This window comes from Meriones unguiculatus, chromosome 21 (assembly GCF_030254825.1).
Source record: "Meriones unguiculatus strain TT.TT164.6M chromosome 21, Bangor_MerUng_6.1, whole genome shotgun sequence".
Taxonomy (NCBI): domain Eukaryota; kingdom Metazoa; phylum Chordata; class Mammalia; order Rodentia; family Muridae; genus Meriones; species Meriones unguiculatus.
In genome coordinates this window covers 41,740,161-41,762,072 of record NC_083368.1, presented here as the reverse complement: position 1 = coordinate 41,762,072, position 21,912 = coordinate 41,740,161, and the positions used below count along the sequence as shown (strand labels likewise).

The following is a 21,912-nucleotide window of genomic DNA, read 5'->3' as shown; positions in this document are numbered from 1 at the left end:
CAAATTGCTTTTGGTAGGATGATCACTCTCATAATAGTAATTCTGCCAATCCATGAACATGGGAGGTGTCTCCATCATCTGGTGTCTTCCTCATCTCTTTATGCAGAGAGTAAAAGTTTTCATTGTAGAGGTCTTTCACCTTTGGTTACACTTATTCCTAGATTTTTTTTTTCAGATACTGTACATGGAGGTATTTCTGTGATCTCTTTCTTAGCATGTTTGTTATTGGTATATAAGTTGCCGCTGCTAAAAGTGTTAATCACTTCTAGAAAATTTCTGGGGGCTGATTGACTTTTGTATCGTCTGTGCAATATGTCTGCAAATAGGGATAATACGACTTATTCTTTTCCTATTTGAATCTACAATTTTCATTCGCTGTCTTACTTTTCTAGGGCTTCCAGTACTATATTGAAAGGAGTAGGGCAGTAGACACCCGTCCCCTTCCTGCTTTTAATGTACTCTTTCAAGCTTTTCTTCATTTAGGAAAATAGTTCTTTTTGTCGTAAAAGTGTGTTGGATTTTTGTCAAAGTCCTTTTCTGGATCTATTAAAATGTTTATAAAATTTTGTCTTTAAATCTAAAATTTTATTATTCATAATATTATCGACTTACATATGTCAAACCATCCCAGTACCTTCTGGGTAAAGCCAACATGACTGTAATCATGTATATACATATATATGTATGTATATATGCTCACTGGTATTTAGTTTGAAAGTTTTTTTGTTGAGAATTTTTGCACCCATTTTCATCAGGGATAGTGACCTGTAATTTTTGTTGTTGTTGTTATTGTGCTTTTACAAGGCTTTGGCATTAAAGTTATAGTGGCTTAATAAAAGAAGTCTGAAAGTGATATTTTTATTGTTTGGAATACTTTGAAAAGTATTAGGTGGTTGAGAGCCTGGATTATTGATGTCCTATACCACTACTGCTGAAAAATAGAGAGCTAACAGAGAGTGCATTGTATTCAATTATGTAGCTAATGATGTTTAGAAAGTTCAGCTGAAAATTCTGTGTTACTAAGGAAATAACATAGCTAGAAGAATAAATTACAAGAACAATTAAATGATATTTGGTAAAAATGTTCTTTAATGATCGTAATTTCCCAGAACTTTTTGCAGTTTCTCTAGAGTACAAGATTATATTTGCAAACATCAGACTCAATAGAATTATAGTCTGATAGTGAAAATTTCAAGTGAATAACATTTAAAATTTAAGGAATGAAACACCAAAAATATTATGACTACCTCTTATCTATCCTTCTCTCTTTTCCTGTTTTTTCTTACAACTTACTAATAAAAAATACAAATAATTACTTTCCAAAGAGGGTAAATATATACTTCTTGAACAAAGCTGCACATGATATACTAACAAAAAATGGACAATATTAAGATAAAAGTATAATGCATATTAGGTGACAGTTTTACGGTAGGTTAAGAAGCTAGAAAAATAAATTATGTCCAACAATGTCTGTTTATTGAAATATTTATAAATATCTAAATTTAAATGCCTAACACCCACAATAAAAGTAATAGCTATAGGGGTTTGGGATTTAGCTCAATGGTAGAGTTCTTGCCTAGCAAGTGCAAGGCCCTGGGTACAGTCCTCAGCTCTAAAAAAAGGGGGGGGGGAGGTGAGAACAAAAAGACAAAAACAAACAAACAAAAAACCCAAAACTAAGGCAACTTGCAAAAATAATAGCTGTAACTTTTATGATAATGATCGTATTTATTAAGGCTCTTTGGAAGAACAAATGCTTATTCAGGGAAGAAGCAGGGGAAATCGGGTACTTGACATTGAACTTACTCTGCGTCTGTTCTCTCAAGTGTTCCTTTTCTGCACACAAGCGCAGTCATCCGTTCAGATTTGTTTTCTTAGCGTTCTTTTATCTGCTCATCGGATTGTAGTTGAACAACTGTTCAGTCACATCCACGGCTGATATGTTGCAGATAGAATGCTCCATAACTAGCCTTGAGCATCGTCATCAGAATCTTAAATCCTGAAACTGTTGCGTTTGCAGCTGTCTCTACTTGACCCTTCATGAGGCTGACCTTTCAATAGGCATGCCAGCTTAGGGCTGTCTATGTAAGTTCTGAGTGGACTACAGTGCAGCCTACCCTTCAGGAAGATGGTCTATATTAGTTAACTTTTTATTGGTGTAATAAGGGAAAGGATTTATTTTACCTTACAGTTTGAGGTGAGGTCCAACATGGCTAGCAAGGCATGGCAGTTAAAGTGTGGTGCAGATGAACACATTGTATCCACTCAGCAAGTAAAGAGCAGTGAATGTTGGTGCTCAATTTGCCTTTTATTTTTCATTTAGTACAGAATCCTGGCTCAAGCAATGGTACTACAAAGAGTTAAGGAGGGTTTTCACACCTCAACTTAATCTAAGCAGTCCCCACAGAGAATCTAAACTATCTACATAAAAAATTCACACAGACACACAAAAACTTACCCAGAGGCTCCTCCCCAAGGCGACTCCAGATCTTCTCAAGTGGATAATGAATTTTAGCCATTACAAGGACTTAATTATCAGGTAAATATTGGTCTCAATAGCTTATACCTCGATGTGTAGTTCAAGAACCACCTGAATGCTTTAAGAAAATGCAGATCAGTAATGCTATCCAGCGTGGTTGTGGTTCTGTAGATCAGAAGAGGCCACATTTTTGTGTGTCTTGGATTATGGTAAACCTAACAATGAATCACCTCTTGAAGCCTATTTGCTAAGCGTTGGAAAGGGCTGAGATTGTGGAGAAGAGCCCAGGCCTCAGTCCCAAAACTGATATAATCTTTATGGTTTTCTGGTAATTTAAGAAGGCAATGTGTGAGCCATTCCAAATACAAGCCTCTCAGGATTTACTATCAGAGTGGAAGAGAGCCATCCTGTGAGAGCCCTAACCCTTAAACTTCCTGTATGCTTCTCAGTGACTCTTCCATTCTAACAGTGCTATTGGCCTTTGTATATGGACAAAGAGAATCACTACTTTAAGATAAGGAACAGGAGGTCCTGTATATATGTCCAGGAAAACTTTCATTCTATACTTCTTACAATAATGCTAGGGAGAAAAGGGAGATGAAAAATAAAAACAAAAACAAAAACAAAAAACAAAAAAAACAACCCACTGCTTGTTTTTAGAGGTGAGGCTGTCTTATCTGCACTCACTGAGTTGTGTTTTAGATCACTTGACTGTACATCTGTAAAAATCTGTTGTATCTTGCTGGGAAATATGGAGGTGACAATATCATTTCATTGTACCCAAGCCCTACTTCATGAGGCGAAAAGAGTCCGCTTCTGTTAGTACAGGACCTTCTATTAATAAGAGAGAGATGAAAGATAAAATTTCTCCTACCATGAATTGATCAAGTGGTTGCGCTTTGCATTCTTTTTGTAACCCTTAAGCACTTATTTTGTGGAGTCTGTTGTAGATGATTGATAGCACCAGAAGGAATTCAGAAACTAGCACTCAGGGATGTGCACTGGAGAATGAATAGCATTTCTTTCAGAGGCACACTCCTGCTATGTAAGGATGTAAAAGAAATGGTTTGTGGCTGGCACTAGCTGTTCACTGCCTTGCTAATGATTACTCAGTAGGGAGTAGGTTCTCTCTCCAGTGTTAACAGAGGAGTACAAACTGCATTGTAGAACTCATTAATATTTATTCCTTCTAAAAGCAATGGGCAATAAAAAGGGAAATAAACTGGGGAGAATAGCAATGGGGAAGGAAGCCATGACATCAGATTCATCTTGGAAAGGTTTCACCATTTATTGCACACACAAAAGTGCCCCATTCAAAATGCAAGGATCCATATTATTATATTATTAGTCTGGAATCCAGTATAATGCTACTATTGCACAGTCATTTTTAAACATGTGTTGATAGAGTGCATTGTGTACAATTATGACATTGTCATTTTATTAATTAAAAATTAAATATTGAAGACAATGCATGAATTTTAAATATTAACAGACTTTCATAATGGTATGTATTTGATGTACTTCTTTGTCATTTTATATTTTTCGTACTCAACAAACCTGGGCTCAGTGTAAGTCTCTTCTGTTTATACTCACAAGGAAGAACATAAACTCTCTTGAAGCTAAGGTCCCTGCAACACAGACAGATGACATCTATTATCCCTTCAACCTATTTAAACGCCTTCCACCATTTTCTTGATTATTTCTATCTCTTCCCATTTTAAGTAACTATATGATCTTCAATCATCTTCCTTAACTCAAAGTCCATAACCTTCTTATGCTTCTGCAAAAATTATTATTTTACTATATAAGACTATACTCTTTTACAATGACTTCATGAATATTAATTTTAATGTCTTAAGATGTTAAGCTTCCAAGAGAAGGCATAGTGCTTTTTGTCCATTATCCTTCTTTATTATAACCCATCCTTCTCCATAAATGTCCGGTACATTTACTATTCTGTCATTCAGAAATAAGTTTAAGAAGGTGGAACACTCTTCAGTTAGAGGATGTGGGCTTACTGGACATCTAATTTACAGTGTATCGCTTTGAACCAATATATTTGACTCACTAGCCACTCCTTTCTTTGCTTCTCTTTTTTCTGGCAAGACTTAATGGTACAATATATGTGAGGTCTACCATCGGGACTTGTTTTCATTACATGGGAAATAAGTACTATTTTTGTTTGTATGTTTGCATGACTGGTTAAAATGAGAGAAGGGGAGAAAGTTTTAAAATAAGAGTTTTGCTCCAACGCTCTTGCATTCAAGACTGTGATTGTATATTGGCCTTTGAGAAACCCAGTGGCAGATCTGTTATGCAAAAAGCCTCTTTATAATATACTGTAAATATGTTGGCATACACTTACATTATAGATGAAATTACTCCTTTCTTGGGAAAGCATAGACTTTACCAAAGCTTTCACATTATTATTCTAAAGCAAAAAGAAATATATCTAATATTACTTTTGTAGTTGTTGCAGACAGAATAATTATAGTTTTCTTTTCTTTGTGCATCACTGTTTGAAAAGTTTAAGGAACACAGCATTGCCAAAAGCTTATAAAAGAAGTGTTTGCAGTTAAATTGTTTGGTTGCTCTGAAAAGAATATTTTCACCTTTAACCTGGGTAATCTAAAATACTTGTATCTGGAGAACATTATCCCTATAAACCTTAACTCTTATTAACAGAGTAGTAAGAGAAAAAAAAAGGAGAATGTTTGGAAAAACTAATTGTTTTATATTTTTCTTCTAGATATGTTACACACAATGACTTGGATCCATTATGTTCTAAGTCCTTGATATATAGCAAAAGTACTTTAAAAATAAAAGCTTATTTTCAGTGAGAAAGATGGTGACTTCTTACTGACATTCTAAAAATCTGTAATAAAAAGAAAGCAAAATCACTAGTTTGCTGTAGTAGATAATGTTTTTCCAAAATTATATGACTAGATGGTTAATTAGAAAATAATTTTCCCTGACATTCTGAAATAAGAAATGACAAAGCCCAGATGCAAAGCCAGCTTTTTAATAACTAAATATAACTACTATTCAAAAATATATCTCTGTGGTGGATCTGCTTCATTGTAAATACATAGGCTAAAGTAGCTGTGACTTTCTCAAAATCACTATTATAAGCTTATAGCTGCAACTTATTTTTTAATTCCAGAAATTTACAGAATCATATGGCACACATTTGAATTTGTCTTCATTACATCGCTATTATTTAGCTATTCCATCTCTTCATGTTTCTCCTTTGCCTCACACTGCTCATGCATTAATCCTTAAAATCTCTCCATCTCTCATGATTGTATGTCTTTCTATATAACAAAGTGGAGCACAATAAGCACACTTTTGCAATTAGCACACATCAAGTGAAGATTTCTTTTTATCTGCACAAACGCTGCTTGATAAATTCATCTCTCCTAAGCCATCAACATGAGTTATTGTCCCATTAAGAGAGTGTGCTATGAAGAATCTACAGATTTTTATAGAAAACTATTATTGTCCTACCTGTAGCGTATTGCTCATAGGAAAACAAGAGCTACAATTCATAACTAGTAAATGGGGGCTTGATTCTGCTAGTGTGAAGTCTAGCATGGAAAGTAGTTCACATCAGGTGATGTAGTAAAATACATCTTTTAATCACATAAAATTACTGTAACTGATCATTCTTAACATTAAAAACAACAGTTTCATAAGTTCCGACATACTGGTTCAAATAACCATAACAAGGTTCAAAATTCTATACTGGCCCCATTGACACTTTATTGGTGTAGCTTCTGCTGTTACTAGTAGACAGTCTCACAGCAAAGTCCATGATTCTCTTGACTCTAACAGTCCTTTTGACCACTATTCTGCAATGTTCCCTTAGCATTAGGTGCAGGAGTATTTTGTAGATGTGTCCATTGGGGCTTATCTCCATAACTCCACGTTTTGATTGGTTGTGGTTTCCCGAGTAAAGCTGGGAGCAGAGGAAGAAGGAGCAAACAGAAGAAGGAAAGCACACAGCAATTGTTGTTCAGGTCAATGTTTGGCCCTGAACACATATGTAAAGTAATGGTATGCAGACTCAACAGGTTGTGTTTAGGACTAAATATGTATATACAAGTACCTATATGTATGCAAAAACAATGACAAAGAGGGAGGGTTTGGAGGCAGGAAATGGAAAGAAACAAAATGAAGAGACGAAACTAAATTATAATCTGAGAAATAATGAGCTAAACAAAAATACAAAGCTTGAAAATGAAAAAACTAGTACCTTAAAATTGGCCTGAATTTCCTTTATTTTTGTTTTAAGAAGGAGTTTTCAAAGTTAGAGAGATGCCTGGGTGATTAAGACAGATTACTGCTCTTCCAGAGCATCTGAGTTCAGTTGCCAGTACCTGCATCAGGTGGCTTACAACAACCTGTAACTACAGGTCTATGGGATCTGAAGCCCTCTTCTGGCCTGCAGAGGCACTGCACCCATATGGGTATAAACACACACACACACAGACACACACACACACACACACACAAATAATAGTGAAAAAAAGATAGAGTCATCTATGTATTTCTGTTTGTTTTACAGCAAAGTTTGTATCAAAGAATATAAATTTCTCATGATTTTTTACATTAATACAATAAATTTTGCTACAAAGACTCTTTTGAAATAATTTCTACAGCATTGCTACTACATTAATATGAAAGTATAGTGAAATAAGGGCAAACAAGTGGGCTCAACATAATATGGCCTAGATGCACAGCTCTCGACTGAGCAAGACAGTCAATGAATGGAAGTAGAGGAAAGTTATAAGACTTTACAAAGACACAAGCGTGCATAAAATATCACCTCTTTTCACAGGTGGATCAGTCAATGGACAGATAAAAAAAGTTTGTTTAGTCAGATGTGCATGAGGTATAATTCAATAAGCTTACGGTGCCCTCTTTGTAAAGGCCAATAGGCAAATTTCTTTCTGACCCCTAAGCGAGAAACTGGCACTTTTCCTACACAACCAATTCCTATTATATCATAGGCATAGTGAACATCACAATTATTTTCACAATTGTTATAATGGTTCCTTCGACATTTGTTATTATAAGCTTAGACCTGAAAACAGGAGTCAGACTTAAAGTTAACTAACTTAGTAGATAATTGTGCTTGGTTATCATTTCATCTTGAAGACCATAAGAGAGTGCTAACTTGTCTCTTCCAAGAAATGACATTATTGTTAATTTTGGGTCCTTCTGGTATGCTTCATCATTTTGCTGTGGCTGGTAACAAATAGGATGGATTTAAGGTCCTTTATTTATTTATTTATTTATTTACTTATTTATTTGAAGTAATAGTGATAAGGAAGGAGATAAGAGGGCTGCTCAATGCTTACAGTATGTGAAACACTTCTAGGTGGTTTACAATTATATGCTAATTAGACCATATGCACCATTATTGTTATGGAACGTTGTGTTTAAGAGGCGTTAATAAGTTATACCCACGATTTTCAATCAATCAAATAAGACGGAACCTACCTTTTAATTGCAGTGATGTAGACTGAGAATCCCTAATAGCAAGCCAATTACTTTGAAATTGTAAAGAGATACTTCCTCTCCAGATATTACTGTTAGAATATGTGCCTTTTTCTTTTTTTCAATGCAGTTTATTCAGGAACATTGAACAATCCTCGGACCCCGGGGAAAGCCAGCCCACAGCTTAAATAGCCTCTGGGTAGCTAACCCAGGCGTGCCACGGGGGCAATGCAGATAGGTCCACATACATGGAAGCAAGCCAGATCCTCGGCCTTAGCCAAATGTGGAGTTGTTCGTGACAGAGAGCACTCACCATCGGGAAGGTGGAAGGCGGAAACCAGCTCCATCTTTAAGGCATAGCATTCCGCAGCTCTCTACAGTTCCCCCTTTTTGTTTTAGACGCATCAGGCAAGAGTAGAGGTCTGATCTCTGATATTAGAAATAAATTGGGACTTTGTACAGATGTTCATTTAGGTGTCATCCACCCAAAGAGCATCAGACCCGTCCGATACCTTTTTCTCAGAGGCGGGACCTGGGGCATCAACCCGCATGCAATCAGACATGCTCTTTTCTGGGTCCAAAGCGGCTGACCCTGAGTGCAGTGCTTAGCCTCGCATCCTGAGCGTATCATTTTAGCTTTTTATGGTATCCAACCATGCTTGGGGAGAATGTCCTGCTTCAATGGCTGTAAAGGCCTGAATGATCATGGCTGCATCACACTGTTGTGAGACTCTAATCTTGCATATATACCACAGGCAAACCAAGGAGACCAACACCAGAAGGCCTGCTAATACTCCCATGCCCGCCCATTCCTTCAGATGATTCATGGCTGCAGCAATCCATGTTGATAATCCTGTGGCTAGTCCTGCGTCCACTCCGGTAGAATTTACTGTGACAATGGCCACTCTCAGCTGCTCCATCGTAGTATCGAATTCTCCAGTCCAATTACCTAAAATATAGCTCAACAATTGTTTAGACAGATTTGCAGCACAGGAAAAATTCTCATGTTGTATGCTAGAGACACAAAGTCCAGCATACTTTCATTGACAGCCAAGTTGAGCGATTTGCCATAGGGTCTCAATTTGCTCCTGCAAGAGGTCAATCCTCTGATTGAACACCATCAAGCTTCCTTTTAGTTGAGCATTAATTCCTTTATGTACAACTAAGGCATGAACTACATTGGCTAAATGATTATTCAGGGTCTGAGCAGTCTGCCCAGTATGACTCATGGCTAATGCCCTGATGGTAGCTCCAACAGCCATCAATGAGATGGTAGTAACAATGGTGGCTGTAGTTCCAAGATCCCTTTTCTGTCTGAAGAGAGTCATAGCGTGAGGGGCATCAATGGGCACAGGCACCCAGTGAGGCATGCGAGTAACCAGGGCATACCTAAATTTACTAGCATTCCAGCATTGGGCAAAAAAGCAAGTATCATTACCACAATTACTTGGCTCTATCTGGCTAATAATGAATAAAAATGGGGGATATAGACAAACAGGTGTGGGCTTATAGGAAATATTATGAGAAGCCTTAACCCCTCGTTGGAACATCCTGCGTCAGTTCTAGAACTAGCAGTGGTGGTGTCCGAGGTCTGAGTAGGTTCAGGAGACCATTGCCCCCAGGGGCGAGACGTGCTCCATGCCAATTGACTAACTCCATGTTTTCCTTCAATTTTGAAAGCCATTTAAGGTTCTTAAATTATTTTTTTCCCTTTTTTCTTAAATTTTTCATCAATTACACTTTATTCTTTCTGCATCCCCCCCATAATCCCCTCCCTCCTCTCCTCCCAATCCCACCCTCCCTCCTCCCTCTGCTTGCATGCCACTCCCCAAGTCCACTAATAGGGGAGGTTCTCCTCTCCTTTCTGATCTTAGTCTGTCAGTTCACATCAAAAGTGGCTGTATTGTCCTCTATTGTGGCCTGGTAAGGCTGCTCCCCCCCCAGAGGGAGGTGATCAAAGAGCAGGCCAATCAGATTATGTCAGAGGCAGTCCCTCTTCACATTACTATATAACCCAATTGGACTCTGAACTGCCCTGGGCTACATCTGTGCAGGGGTTCTAGGTTATCTCCATGAATAGTCCTTGGTTGGAGTATGAGTCTCTGGGAAGTTCCCTATGTTCAAATTTTCTTGTTCTGTTGCTCTCCTTGTGGAGACCCTGTCCTCTCCAGCTCTTACTATTTCCCAGTTCTTACCTAAAATTCCGTTCACCTGCCCAACAGTTGCCCATCCGGCTCAGCATCTGCTTTGATAGTCTGAAGGGCAGAGGCTTTCAGAGGCCCTCTGTGGTAGGTTCCTAGGTTGTTTCCTGTTTTCTTCTTCTTCTGATGTCCATCCTCTTTGCCTTTCTGGATGGGGATTGGACATTTTAGTTAGGGTCCTCTCTCTTGCTTAGTTTCTTTAGATGCACAGGTTTTAGTGGGTTTGTCCTATGTTGTATGTCTATATGAGTGAGTATATACCATGTGTGTCTTTTTGCTTCTGGGACAACTCACTCAGGATGATCCTTTCCAGATCCCACCATTTACCTGCAAATTTCATGATTTCCTTATTTTTCATTGCTGAGTAATATTCCATTGTGTAGATGTACCACAATTTCTGCATCCATTCTTCAGTTGAGGGGCATCTGGGTTGTTTCCAGCTTCTGGCTATTACAAATAAAGCTGCTACAAACATGGTTGAGCAAATGTCCTTTTTGTGTACTTGAGCCTCTTTTGGATATATGCCCAGTAGTGGTATGGCTGGATCTTGAGGAAGCGCTATTCCTAGTTGTCTGAGAAAGCACCAGATTGATTTCCAGAGTGGTTGTACAAGTTTACATTCCCACCAGCAGTGGAGAAGGGTTCCCCTTTCTCCACAACCTCTCCAGCATGTGTTGTCACTTAAGTTTTTGATCTTGGCCATTCTCATGGGTGTAAGGTGAAATCTCAGGGTTGTTTTGATTTGCATTTCCCTAATGGCTAGTGAGGTTGAGCATTTCTTTAAGTGCTTCTCTGCCATTCGGTATTCCTCTACAGAGAATTCTGTTTAGCTCTGTTCCCCATTTTTTAAGTGGATTACTTGGTTTGCTGCTTTTCAGCTTCTTTAGTTCTTTATATATACTGGATATGAGTCCTCTGTCAGATAAAGGGTTGGTGAAGATTCTTTCCCAATCTGTAGGTGGTCGCTTTGTTTTGATGACGGTGTCCTTTGCTTTACAGAAGCTTTTCAGTTTCATGAGGTCCCATTTATTGGTTGTTGCTCTTAGAGCCTGTGCTGTTGGTGTCCTGTTCAGGAAGTTTCCCCCTGTACCAATGAGTTCTAGGGTATTTCCCACTTTTTTTTCAAGCCGATTTAATGTGTCTGGTTTTATGTTGAGGTCTTTGATCCACTTGGACTTCAGTTTTGTGCAGGGTGACAAGTATGGATCTATTTTCATTTTTCTACATGTAGACATCCAGTTAGATGTCCAGTTGGATGTCTACATGTAGACATCCAGCACCATTTGTTGAAGATGCTATCTTTTTTCCATTGTATGGTTTTGGCGTCTTTGTCAAAGATCAGGTGTCCATAAGTGTGTGGGTTTATTTCTGGGTCCTCTGTTCGGTTCCATTGATCCACCATTCTGTTTCTATGCCAGTACCATGCAGTTTTTAAAACTGTTGCTCTATAGTACAACTTAAGATCAGGGATGGAGATACCTCCAGAAGATCTTTTATTGTAGAGGATTGTTTTAGCAATTCTGGGTTTCTTGTTATTCCATATGAAGTTGAGAATTTTCCTTTCCAGGTCTGTAAAGAATTGTGTTGGTAATTTGATGGGCATTGCATGAAAGAAAAAAAACACATGATAATCTCCCTAGATGCTGAAAAAGCCTTTGACAAAATCCAACATCCATTCATGTTCAAAGTATTGGAGAGATCAGGGATACAAGGCACATATCTAAACATAGTAAAGGCGATATACAGCAAGCCTATAGCCAACATCAAACTGAATGGAGAGAAACTTAAAGCAATCCCACTGAAATCAGAGACAAGACAAGGCTGCCCACTCTCTCCATATCTCTTCAACATAGTGTTGGAAGTCCTTGCTAGAGCAATAAGACAGTTGAAGGAGATCAAGGGGATACAAATTGGAAAGGAAGAAGTCAAATTATCACTATTTGCAGATGATATGATAGTATACGTTAGTGACCCCAAAAACTCTACCAGGGAACTCCTACAGCTGATAAACACCTTCAGCAAAGTGGCAGGTTACAAAATTAACTCAAAAAAATCAGTAGCCCTCCTGTATACAAAAGACAAAAGGGCTGAGAAAGAAATTAAGGAAACAACACCCTTCACAATAGCCACAAATGACATAAGGTACCTCGGAGTAACCCTAACCAAGGAAGTCAAAGACTTGTATGAAAAAAATTTCAAATCTCTGAAGAAAGAATTAGAAGAAGATGTGAGAAGATGGAAAGATCTCCCATGCTCATGGCTTGGTAGGATTAACATAGTAAAAATGGCCATCTTACCAAAAGCAATCTACAGAATATGTGCCTTTTAAACATTTTCTAATTCAGTCTCGAGGCCAGTGATCTACTAAAGCTACGCACCTGATGGTGGCAAACATTGTAGTTCCTGTCTTCATCTTATGTCTTCACCTGTTCTTTGCTGAGTGCTCTGTGCATTATAGGCACTATTCTGAATGTACAAAATAGGATGTTAACAACCCAAACCAATTTTTTTCTGTCATCAAGTGATTTTAATTAAAGAAAGTAATTATAACCAAATTAAAGAAATCAGATTATAACCAAATAAACAAGAAAATATCATACAACTATGTGCATTGTACATTAGATTAAAATACAGCTACTAAGTATTCAGTAAGTATTAACTGAAGAAAGAAAAATAATCACCCAGTAATGAAGCCAGAGTATCAATAAATATGATTATTAGATAATGTTAACTCTACCGGAATGTCTTTCAGTGGTAGCTAGAGACAGAAGACCTAAAACATTCATAAATGTTAATATTAATGTTACACAAAACCTAGCAAGTAAATAGTCAAAATGATCAGCAAAGCAGACATTTATGGCTTCTGTTTCCTGCCAAAAATAATAGACCTGGAAACAGCCCAATAAATATAACTCTGAAATTTGACAAATATGAAAATAGCTATTGTATGCACTTACAAAATAAACACCGAAGATTGAGCGTATTGTGAGCGGAGCATTGCAATTTCATTTATGTTTTCCTGGAGGTTCTTTCCTGCCACAGAGAAGGGAAGATAAGTGTTATGTCAGGCTCAGGTATACAAAGAAGTAAAAAATCTACATGCTGTGTTGCTGAAGTAGCTGGAGATCTCAGGACAGGACACAGAACAAGAAGATTTGCTTTGGAGGCCAATAAGCAAAACCCAATCATATGTATATGTATATACATACGTATATGTATATATGCCATAAGTCCTTGGCCAGAGTATGGCTGTGTATGTACAGGAAGAAATCTTTGAGGCACAGTGGTGACTTTTGTCTGCAGAGCTAAGAGCTAACATAGTCTAATGCTAAAGATATCTGAGCGTGAGCTATAGAAAGGTAAAGGATACTTGCTGAATAGCTCGGGTTAAAAGTAAGGACCATATTGTCTCAGTTATGTTCAATTTTGAAAGAGACTAGGCCTAATGAGAATAAACTCAACCTTGAAAGAATCACTAGGATCTTTCAATGCCTTAGTGTGCCCAATAAGCTTAATATGTTATAAAGGCAAGACACCCTCTATCAAGAAAAAAGAAAGAAAGTGAGAGAGACAGACAGAGAGAAAGAAAGCAAGCAAGCAAGCAAGAAAGAAAGAAAGAAAGAAAGAAAGAAAGAAAGAAAGAGAAAAAACTAAAACACTAAAATCAAACATTGAAAGGGCCCTGATATGCAGTAAAGAAGGACTCTAAGAAACACCTGCTTCAAGCCTTAATTGGAAAGGCTGTCTGGAAGAATGAATACACAGGAGGATGAGAAGCAGAGCGCAATACACAAAATCACAGAATGGGCTTTACAACTGGAGATTAAAAACAAGTCTAAATCTAAGTGGTGTCAAAGAAAAAGAAATTACTGCTTCTATAAATAAAAGGATTATTGATCCCGAAGACAGAGATATAGAAATGTTCAGATCTAAAGGAAAGAGAAAAGAAATATTCAGTGGGACTGAAAAAGTCAGTGACTGGTTATTAAGGTTTCTAATATGTGTGCTATTTTGGAGGGAGACTGGTTTGACAGAAAACATGTTGGAATAGGTAGTAGTCAAAATCGTATCGAAGTTTTTGAAAAAGAATCAGCTTACAGATGTATGAAACTCAGCATGTCTCAAGAAGAAAGCGTACAAAGCAATAATAATAGTAATAACGGGGTGTATTGTATAGCAGATGAGAAAGAAGAAAAAAATCAAGTGCAATTCATACACGTGGATGGAGGTAATAAATGAGGGTGGAAATGTTGTCTGAGAAAACGGAAACCTTGAAGCAATAAAATATCTGCTAAAAAAATTCAGAATTCTCTATTCAGTAAAAAATATTCTTTATTATAGCTTATGACAGGCTGACTTCTTGAAAGAAATGGCAGCTAACCGCATTTGTTATGAAGCACTTAGGAATACACAGAGTGAAATTAGTTAGTCATGTGAGCTTGGATAATTTCTTACATTTCTCTATGAACAAATCGGTGACATTTTAAATGTAAGAATCCACGTACTGCAGTGGGAATCGTGTCAGGCATAAAATGATCTGAAAAATTAGGTAAAGCCAGCAATTGAGATTATCCTTCAGCAAGAATGCGAGGCGCAATTTCAGATGTGCCTCTTTTAGGGGAAGCATGCCCCGTGTGATAGCTGTGGCCAAGAGACTGAGAATATAGGGCTCAAGTTCTCTAGCCTCCTCAAAATATGCTAATTTATTATGGATCGCTATCCTCCCCCATCTCCTCTGCTACAGAGAGCTTCATCCAGCGGAACTAAATCACATAGTCTTGAGAAGAAACTCACTTCCCAATTTATATTAGTAGCTGCTCAAATGTATTTGATGCCAGGTGGTCAGACCTAACTCCCGGCAAATTAATGTGGCTTCCCATCTGCGGGACAGCTGAGCCCATTGTAGAATAATTCCCTGACCAGAGAAGTAAGCTGAGAAAACCCATGTCCAAGAGGGTCCTAGGAGGATTCCAAGAATGGATTCAGAAATGATCTCAAAAAAAAAAAAAAAAAAAAAAAAGATTAGCTAAAAGCTTTTGATACCAGACCTCTGGTTGTGGATGTACCTCTCAATGTTTTATCAAGTATTCTTTTCACATTTTATACTACCTGGTTGCCCAGTAATGCAAGACCAGAGGCCTAAATCACCCAGTCTGTTCTGGCCTATAGCACCCCGACTTAATGTGCTAACATACTTTTCTCCACAACCAGTGGTTCTTCAAAAATCAAGTGTAGTGGATATTTAAAATGGGGCTTCCATTTAAGTCTGAGTGACATGAGTCACTAAAAAGCCATTCCATTCCTCTGTGTGATATTTGAAAACTCCTAGAATAGCTCTGGGAATAAATGGGAGGTCTGTACGCTGAGGGTGATCACCCCTCTCACTGAGGTTGATGCGGATACTCTCATTTTTATTGTCGGAGAAAAAGAAAATTTAAATACATGGAAACACTGAACTTAAAACATATAATGATGCCGATAGTGATAATAGTAGTAATATGGACTGAAATTAAAGTTGTTAAATTGGAAATGAAGTTTTAGAGAAAAAGTGTTGAAGAAATAACTATGTCACTTAAATATCACTACAAGGTCTGGCAGGCAGGAGAACTGCAGGTTGAAAGCCTTCCTGGATTATAGAGTGAGACTGATACCAACCAGGGCCATGTTGTGAGACCCTGTCTCAAAATTTAAAACTTAAACAACGGGCTAAAGATAATGCTTGGGGTAGAGTACCTTCCTGGCATGTACAAAGTCCTAGGTTACATCCCCTACGGTAAAGACAAATAGTGTGTTTGTGTGTGACTACATGAGTTTGGCTTGACATCAATTACAGCATTAGCATGAAAGACACAGAGCTACTTAAAAAGGTAAAAAAAAATAAAAATAAAAATCTTCAAAATAAATTGTAAGGTCTATTGATAAGTTATAAATATTCTCAACAGAAGCTGAATAAGGATGTATAAAACCTATGGGGACATTTAAAAAAATCAAAAATAGTAATGGTCTGAAAAGGGAAAGGAAAATAAAACAGGCCTAGAATAAGCTGGGCAGTGGTTGGTAATCTATGTTTCCATTTGAATCACTTGAACAGCCCTTAAACATCCTGGCGTTCAGGTCTTATTCTAAACCATTACCCTCAACAGTATGTCTAAGAGAGGGATCTGGGCATCAGTGGTTTTAAAACATCCCCAGCTAATTCCAATGTACAGCAAGACTAAGACTCACTGTATTGTGGGAAGTGCTGTTTGGGGATTCAGAGAACAATGCAGTTTCTTCCTGGAGTATTGCGACTCATGAACGGCCTGGGATTATGAGAACTGGAGACCGCTAAAACCCAACACAAGGAGAGCTAGTCCTTAGGGATGAACAGGAACAACTGCCTTAGGGAACTTTCCCTCCCTTTTCCCTTCTGTTTTGAACCTTCTGCCTGAAATGAGGCTTTACTAGCAAACAAAGATGGGGGTGAGGGGAACCATCCTCTAGGAGGATTCTCTGGCAGGCTTTGAGATCTGCCGTGATAGATGGTTTAGAATTTTGAGCACCACTCCTCTAAGAAGTTGCATTAGACTGAATACGCTATGGGTCCAAAGAACTCGGTTTATATACGGCGGCAAATAAAAATGGGGATTAGAGATCCAAAAAATATCTATGAGTCTTTCACCCAGTAAAAAGAAGTAATATAGCCCTCAGGAAATTATCTTTGGTGTCTTGTGGCCAAAGACAGGGGCAAGCAGCCTTTCACTGGTGTTCATACAGCCGCTCTAGACGGTGTCGGGTATTTTCTGATGGGTAGATTGTAGTCACGCAGCGTCATGGCATCCTGTGGTTCAATTTAGCTGCAATTCTCAAACTGTGGTGAAAGAACAGTCTGAGTATGACTGCATGGGGATCATCTGGAGTGCGCTTTCAAAGTTCCCATTCCTAGATCAGTCATCCAAAAGAGTGAACCTGTGTTTTTGGAATGCGATTCCTAGGAGTTCCCTTCCAGTTACTTCTACCGCCTAACGATTGCCTCGTGCAATAAAAATGGAAAAACTGCTCTTGCAACCCTGAGAACAGATCATGAAAATCATGGCGGTGCCACGTGATTTTCTCACATGTCAAGAAACTGCACTGCCACACAATGATATTGTCTCTGCAACATCTGGTCTTTGTTTTTAAGAAATTCATACTGGAGCTGAGATGATTTGTAGTGTTTCACTGCAGTTTTCTGAAGGAGCCTTTGCACAGATTTGACAAATCCAATCGTGAGTGAAGTAAAACATTAAAACACTCCTCAGGCTACAGCCTAACAAAGGGGGAACCCAGAAGAATGGAATATGTTGTTGTTTAAAAGTGAAATGTAATATTTTTTTCTTTTTTTAAAATTTTTTACAATTTATTCATTTTATATCCCAATTGTAGCCCCCTCCCTCATCTCCTCCTGTTCTCCTCCTCCCCCTTCTTTCCCTCTTCCCCCTTATCCTCTTCCCCTACTCCACTGAGAGGAAACCTCTTTTCCCAACTGCCAGTTCAGTTGGCAGAGGCCGAATGGGTGGGTTAAAGGAATATAAAGCAAATTCAGACAGGAAGTGGGGGGGATTGCTGTATTAAATGTGATATAGAGCAGAGACCGCTGACATACCGAAAGGAGGCGTGAGCCATCGTGAGGCTCCAGTCCAAGTATGTAAAGTACCTGTGTGGTGTTTTCTCCTATTTCCGCTGGCCATGGTAGGAGACGTAGGAGGTCCATGCAAAGCCACAGCAAGTAAACGTGGTGATGTCCTGACCCATCACACAGAACTGTACAATCTATTTAAGTACTTATAGAGACAAAAGTAGGTAATTTCTCTCCCTGTCCCTGTTTCGTAAAAGATAAGAACGCTTACAAACATGGGATTTTCAAAATACACATCTCTACAGCAATGCCAATCATTGTTAGTATTGAAACCTCACACATTCTGTCAGCAGCTTGACTAGGGCCTACCAATCCTACTGCACAGATGCACCATCTGTTGCTGCTCTGAAAATATATTTTTTTCCTGCTTCTCCCTCTTTTAAACAGGACACAATGTAGAACAGCACACATAAAAATCTTCAACACTTCCTATTGACTCAAATTTCCACTTATAATGGCCCTAGCTGAGAAAAAAAAGTGTTAATAGATACATTAAATTAAAATAATCAGCTCAAAACATGCATATTATCCACAAAAATCACAGAGCGCTAACATTTAGGATTTTGAAAAAGTACAACCTTCTTAACGTTAGTGTTGAAAAAAAATTGAATATTTAGTCAAACTAGATCTACAGCCAGCCCCACATACTGGCTGGTCTACCTAAATGCAGCTACCCTAAAGTCACCATATTTCAGTCTGCTAGGGCTACTAGAACAAAGTTCCACAGATGAAATATGTGCTCTGAGGTTCATATAGGTTATTATAGTTACATGAGTGATAACTGGCCAGTCTGGAATTCAAATTTTAGTATTTGACAATATGAAGCTAGCATAAGGCACCATGTCATCTAATAGAGACCTATATAAATCATTGGACAACTATAATAATTAAATGAACATATCTTTTAGAAACCTAAGTGGTATTTGGGCTTATATTAATCAATACAAACTTAAAAGAACATTTAAATTGAGTAGTTTGTATTTATATATTTAGCAATATATATATGTATTATATAATGAAAAAATAGATCATGAGTGTGAAACAAAGCAAGGACAGGCTAGTGGAAGAAAAAGAAAGGAAGAAATGATGTAATTTCAAAAATAATTAAATTTTTAAAAGTCCTTAAAGTTTTTGACTTTGTTTATAAAATAAATTCTTTAAGCCAATTGTCTCAAAAGACTTCAAATTTAGAAATGATCATTTTTAATATTATGTAATATTACTAGGTTTCAGTGTTTTTTCAGTAACTTTAAGGGGAATGATGGAAGCTGCTCAGGTCTCTATGGAGCAAAATGTCTAAAGTTTTTCAGTGTGAAAGATTTTACAAACAAAAGTTTTCATTTGTATTAATTTTTACTGAATTAAAATTCATAACATACACCTTTTGGTCTATTGAGGTTTTCTGAAAGATTCAGTTTTTGAAAACTATGTTTCAGTTATATCTAGAATTTTATAATCTGAGAAATGAAGCACTTTTTTCTGTATATTCTGTGACTGATATGGTGAGTACTTTCCTGTTAGAAAACAACACAATCCACCATCCTTGGCTTTCGCTAGTGTTATGATGCACATGCAACATGCCTAGACTTGAGCAAGAATCTTCACTCTGCTTCATACCAACCAAAGTCTAGGTGCCCTGCCAATTATTTCCACTGTGGTGTGTATATAGAACAGATGTGTAAGCGCTACCGGGGGAAAAAGAAAAAATAGAGCCTGACATATTTAAACATCAAATGTAACCAGGAAAGTTTCCCATAGCCTACAGAAATCATTTGTGTTATATATCTTTCTATGTACAAAGACTTCAGGGATACACAAGCACACACAACCTGTCTTAGAGTTTTGGCAATACATGTACATTTTTCAGTACTTTTATTTAAATGTTAGATATGTAGCTTAAATTATTTTACTTCCATATGAGTATCTGGATGTATCCTTACACAAGTAGAAACTAATATCATTTCCTCACAAGAATGAAAATATACACAGCACCTCCTCATTTAGTCCTTTGTTTTACAAATCCAAACTATCCAAATTCTCAGTTATTTTCTAACAGGAAGATATAGAGAAAACATTGTTTAAGGAGAAGTAATTATAACTACTAATGCTAATCAATAGGTGGTAGAAAAATAGATGGTAGATAGATAAGTAATAAATACAGAGATAATTTTCTTCTGCCCATGGAGATTTATGTATCTTCCTGGCTCATTCATCTTAACCAGTAAGTATAATGAATTATATATACATATATTTGTAGATTTATTCTTACAGTAACTGTCAAATACATTTAAAATACAAATACAAAAAAGCAATCAGCAGTCATCAAACAGAGCAAAAGAAACAGATCAAAGGGCAAACAGCATTTACACAGACTTTACTGACAAATTTATGAGTAAGCATAAGCAATTGTAAGTTAGGTCCCTTAGTAGCCCTTAGATTTGTAGATATTCAGATAATAGGGTGGACAGAATTTCTGCGAATCATTGGATCCATCTTGAGCCTGGAAGTCAAGGGTAGCACTTGATCATTTTCCCCCTATATCCATGTGGCACCTCTCACACCAAAAGGACAAAGTGGACAGGAGGGTATTCTACCAGGTGCCACTCAACGAATTTTCTTCCAAGTTTAGTAAAGCTATAGCCCCCTTTTTACTGTGCTTACTCCTTTAAAGCACTATTCTACTTAGAATGACTGTAGAAGTCTAGGATTCACTTGAAGGGTTTTTTTTTTTTTTCTAATTAGTAGAGTTGCATTTGCTTAACTAACCTTATGGCCCATTGGCTACAAACCAAGCAATCTATCAGACTTCTGGTCCAGTTTTATTTGATAATGTGGCACTCTTTCTTTCATTATTTTCAGTCCTCTTTTTATTTTCAGTATGTAGCAGAGAAATCTTGGGATAATGCCTTAAGATTTTCTCCTTCATCTACACATAGGAGTCATGTTGTTGACCGTACATCTGTTTTTGCCTAATTCTTCAGCAATGTCTATATTTTTCTCCAAACAGCTTCAAAACCAGTGGACTCAAAATTATGCACTGGCCCTGTTCCTAACACCACACAGCTGTGCCACATTCCTTGTCCAGTTGAATGCGAGGTTTCACCTTGGTCTGCCTGGGGACCTTGTACTTTTGAAAACTGTAATGACCAGCAAGGCAAAAAAGGTATGTAATGATGATATGGCCTGTTTAAAACAACCACCAACTGAGGCAAGTTGGGACCTGTTTTTTAAATGATGTCTTGTGCTCCTTGTCTGGCTTGAGATTTTGTAGCTCTCGTGTGTTCTGTCAATCTTCCATAAGGTTGTATGAACAATTGTTGTGCTTGTTTGGAAAACATTGTTTTCTTGTAGTCATTCATGACCTCTAGCCCCTCTATCACAATGATCTGTGAGTTGGGGAAAAGGGGACCTGGTACAGATATCTTATTTAGGATTGAATCTGTTATTATATGTAGTTTGACCTGTTGTGGGTCTCTGTATTAATCACTCTCCTCAGCAGAAACTTCTCTGATGAGATTTTAGAGTTTCATTACTCTATGGGTGTAATGATAAGTCTTTAGCAGTTGTGTCAGGTTCTTCTCTAGAGCATAGGTTCTACATTGCTACAGATTCTTGACCCTGGTGACGTGCCCAATATAGGTTTTATTTTGCAGAATGGGACTGAAATTCAATCAGAAAGTGGTTGCATGCTTCCATAATATTTATGCCACTTTCGATTCGATAGACATGTCTTGTCAGGCCGGTCATTACTGTAGCTTTCAGGGTCCACAGCTGGATAAGAGAGATGGTTACTACTTCTCTCTGGGTCCTGCTAAGAGCACCTTTTAACACTATGAAAGTCTGAGTAGGACTAAAGCTTCAAGGTTGATAAAGCTTAGATTTTCCATGTTCTATGGCTCACTTACAAATTGTCTTTAGCAATAAGGTCTTACCATCAAGTTCTGGATGATAACCAAGGGCATCAGTAATAACCTGCAATATTTCAGAGTCTATGGAAGCCACTGCACAACTTTGAAAGCAATAGCCCATTCCTATAACTGGGTTTTATTTTGTTCTAGCATGTGGTGTCTAGT

The 21,912-nt window shown here is 37.6% G+C and overlaps 1 protein-coding gene across 1 annotated transcript in view; it reads left to right on the top strand.

Moving 5' to 3' along the window:
- Nucleotides 1–21,912, top strand: part of Thsd7a (thrombospondin type 1 domain containing 7A) — a 405,762-nt gene that overhangs the window by 246,105 nt on the left and 137,745 nt on the right. The window contains exon 5 of the mRNA XM_060373993.1: nucleotides 20,847–21,002. Within this exon, the coding sequence (XP_060229976.1) occupies nucleotides 20,847–21,002 (156 nt within the window). The remainder of the gene's footprint in view (nucleotides 1–20,846; nucleotides 21,003–21,912) is intronic.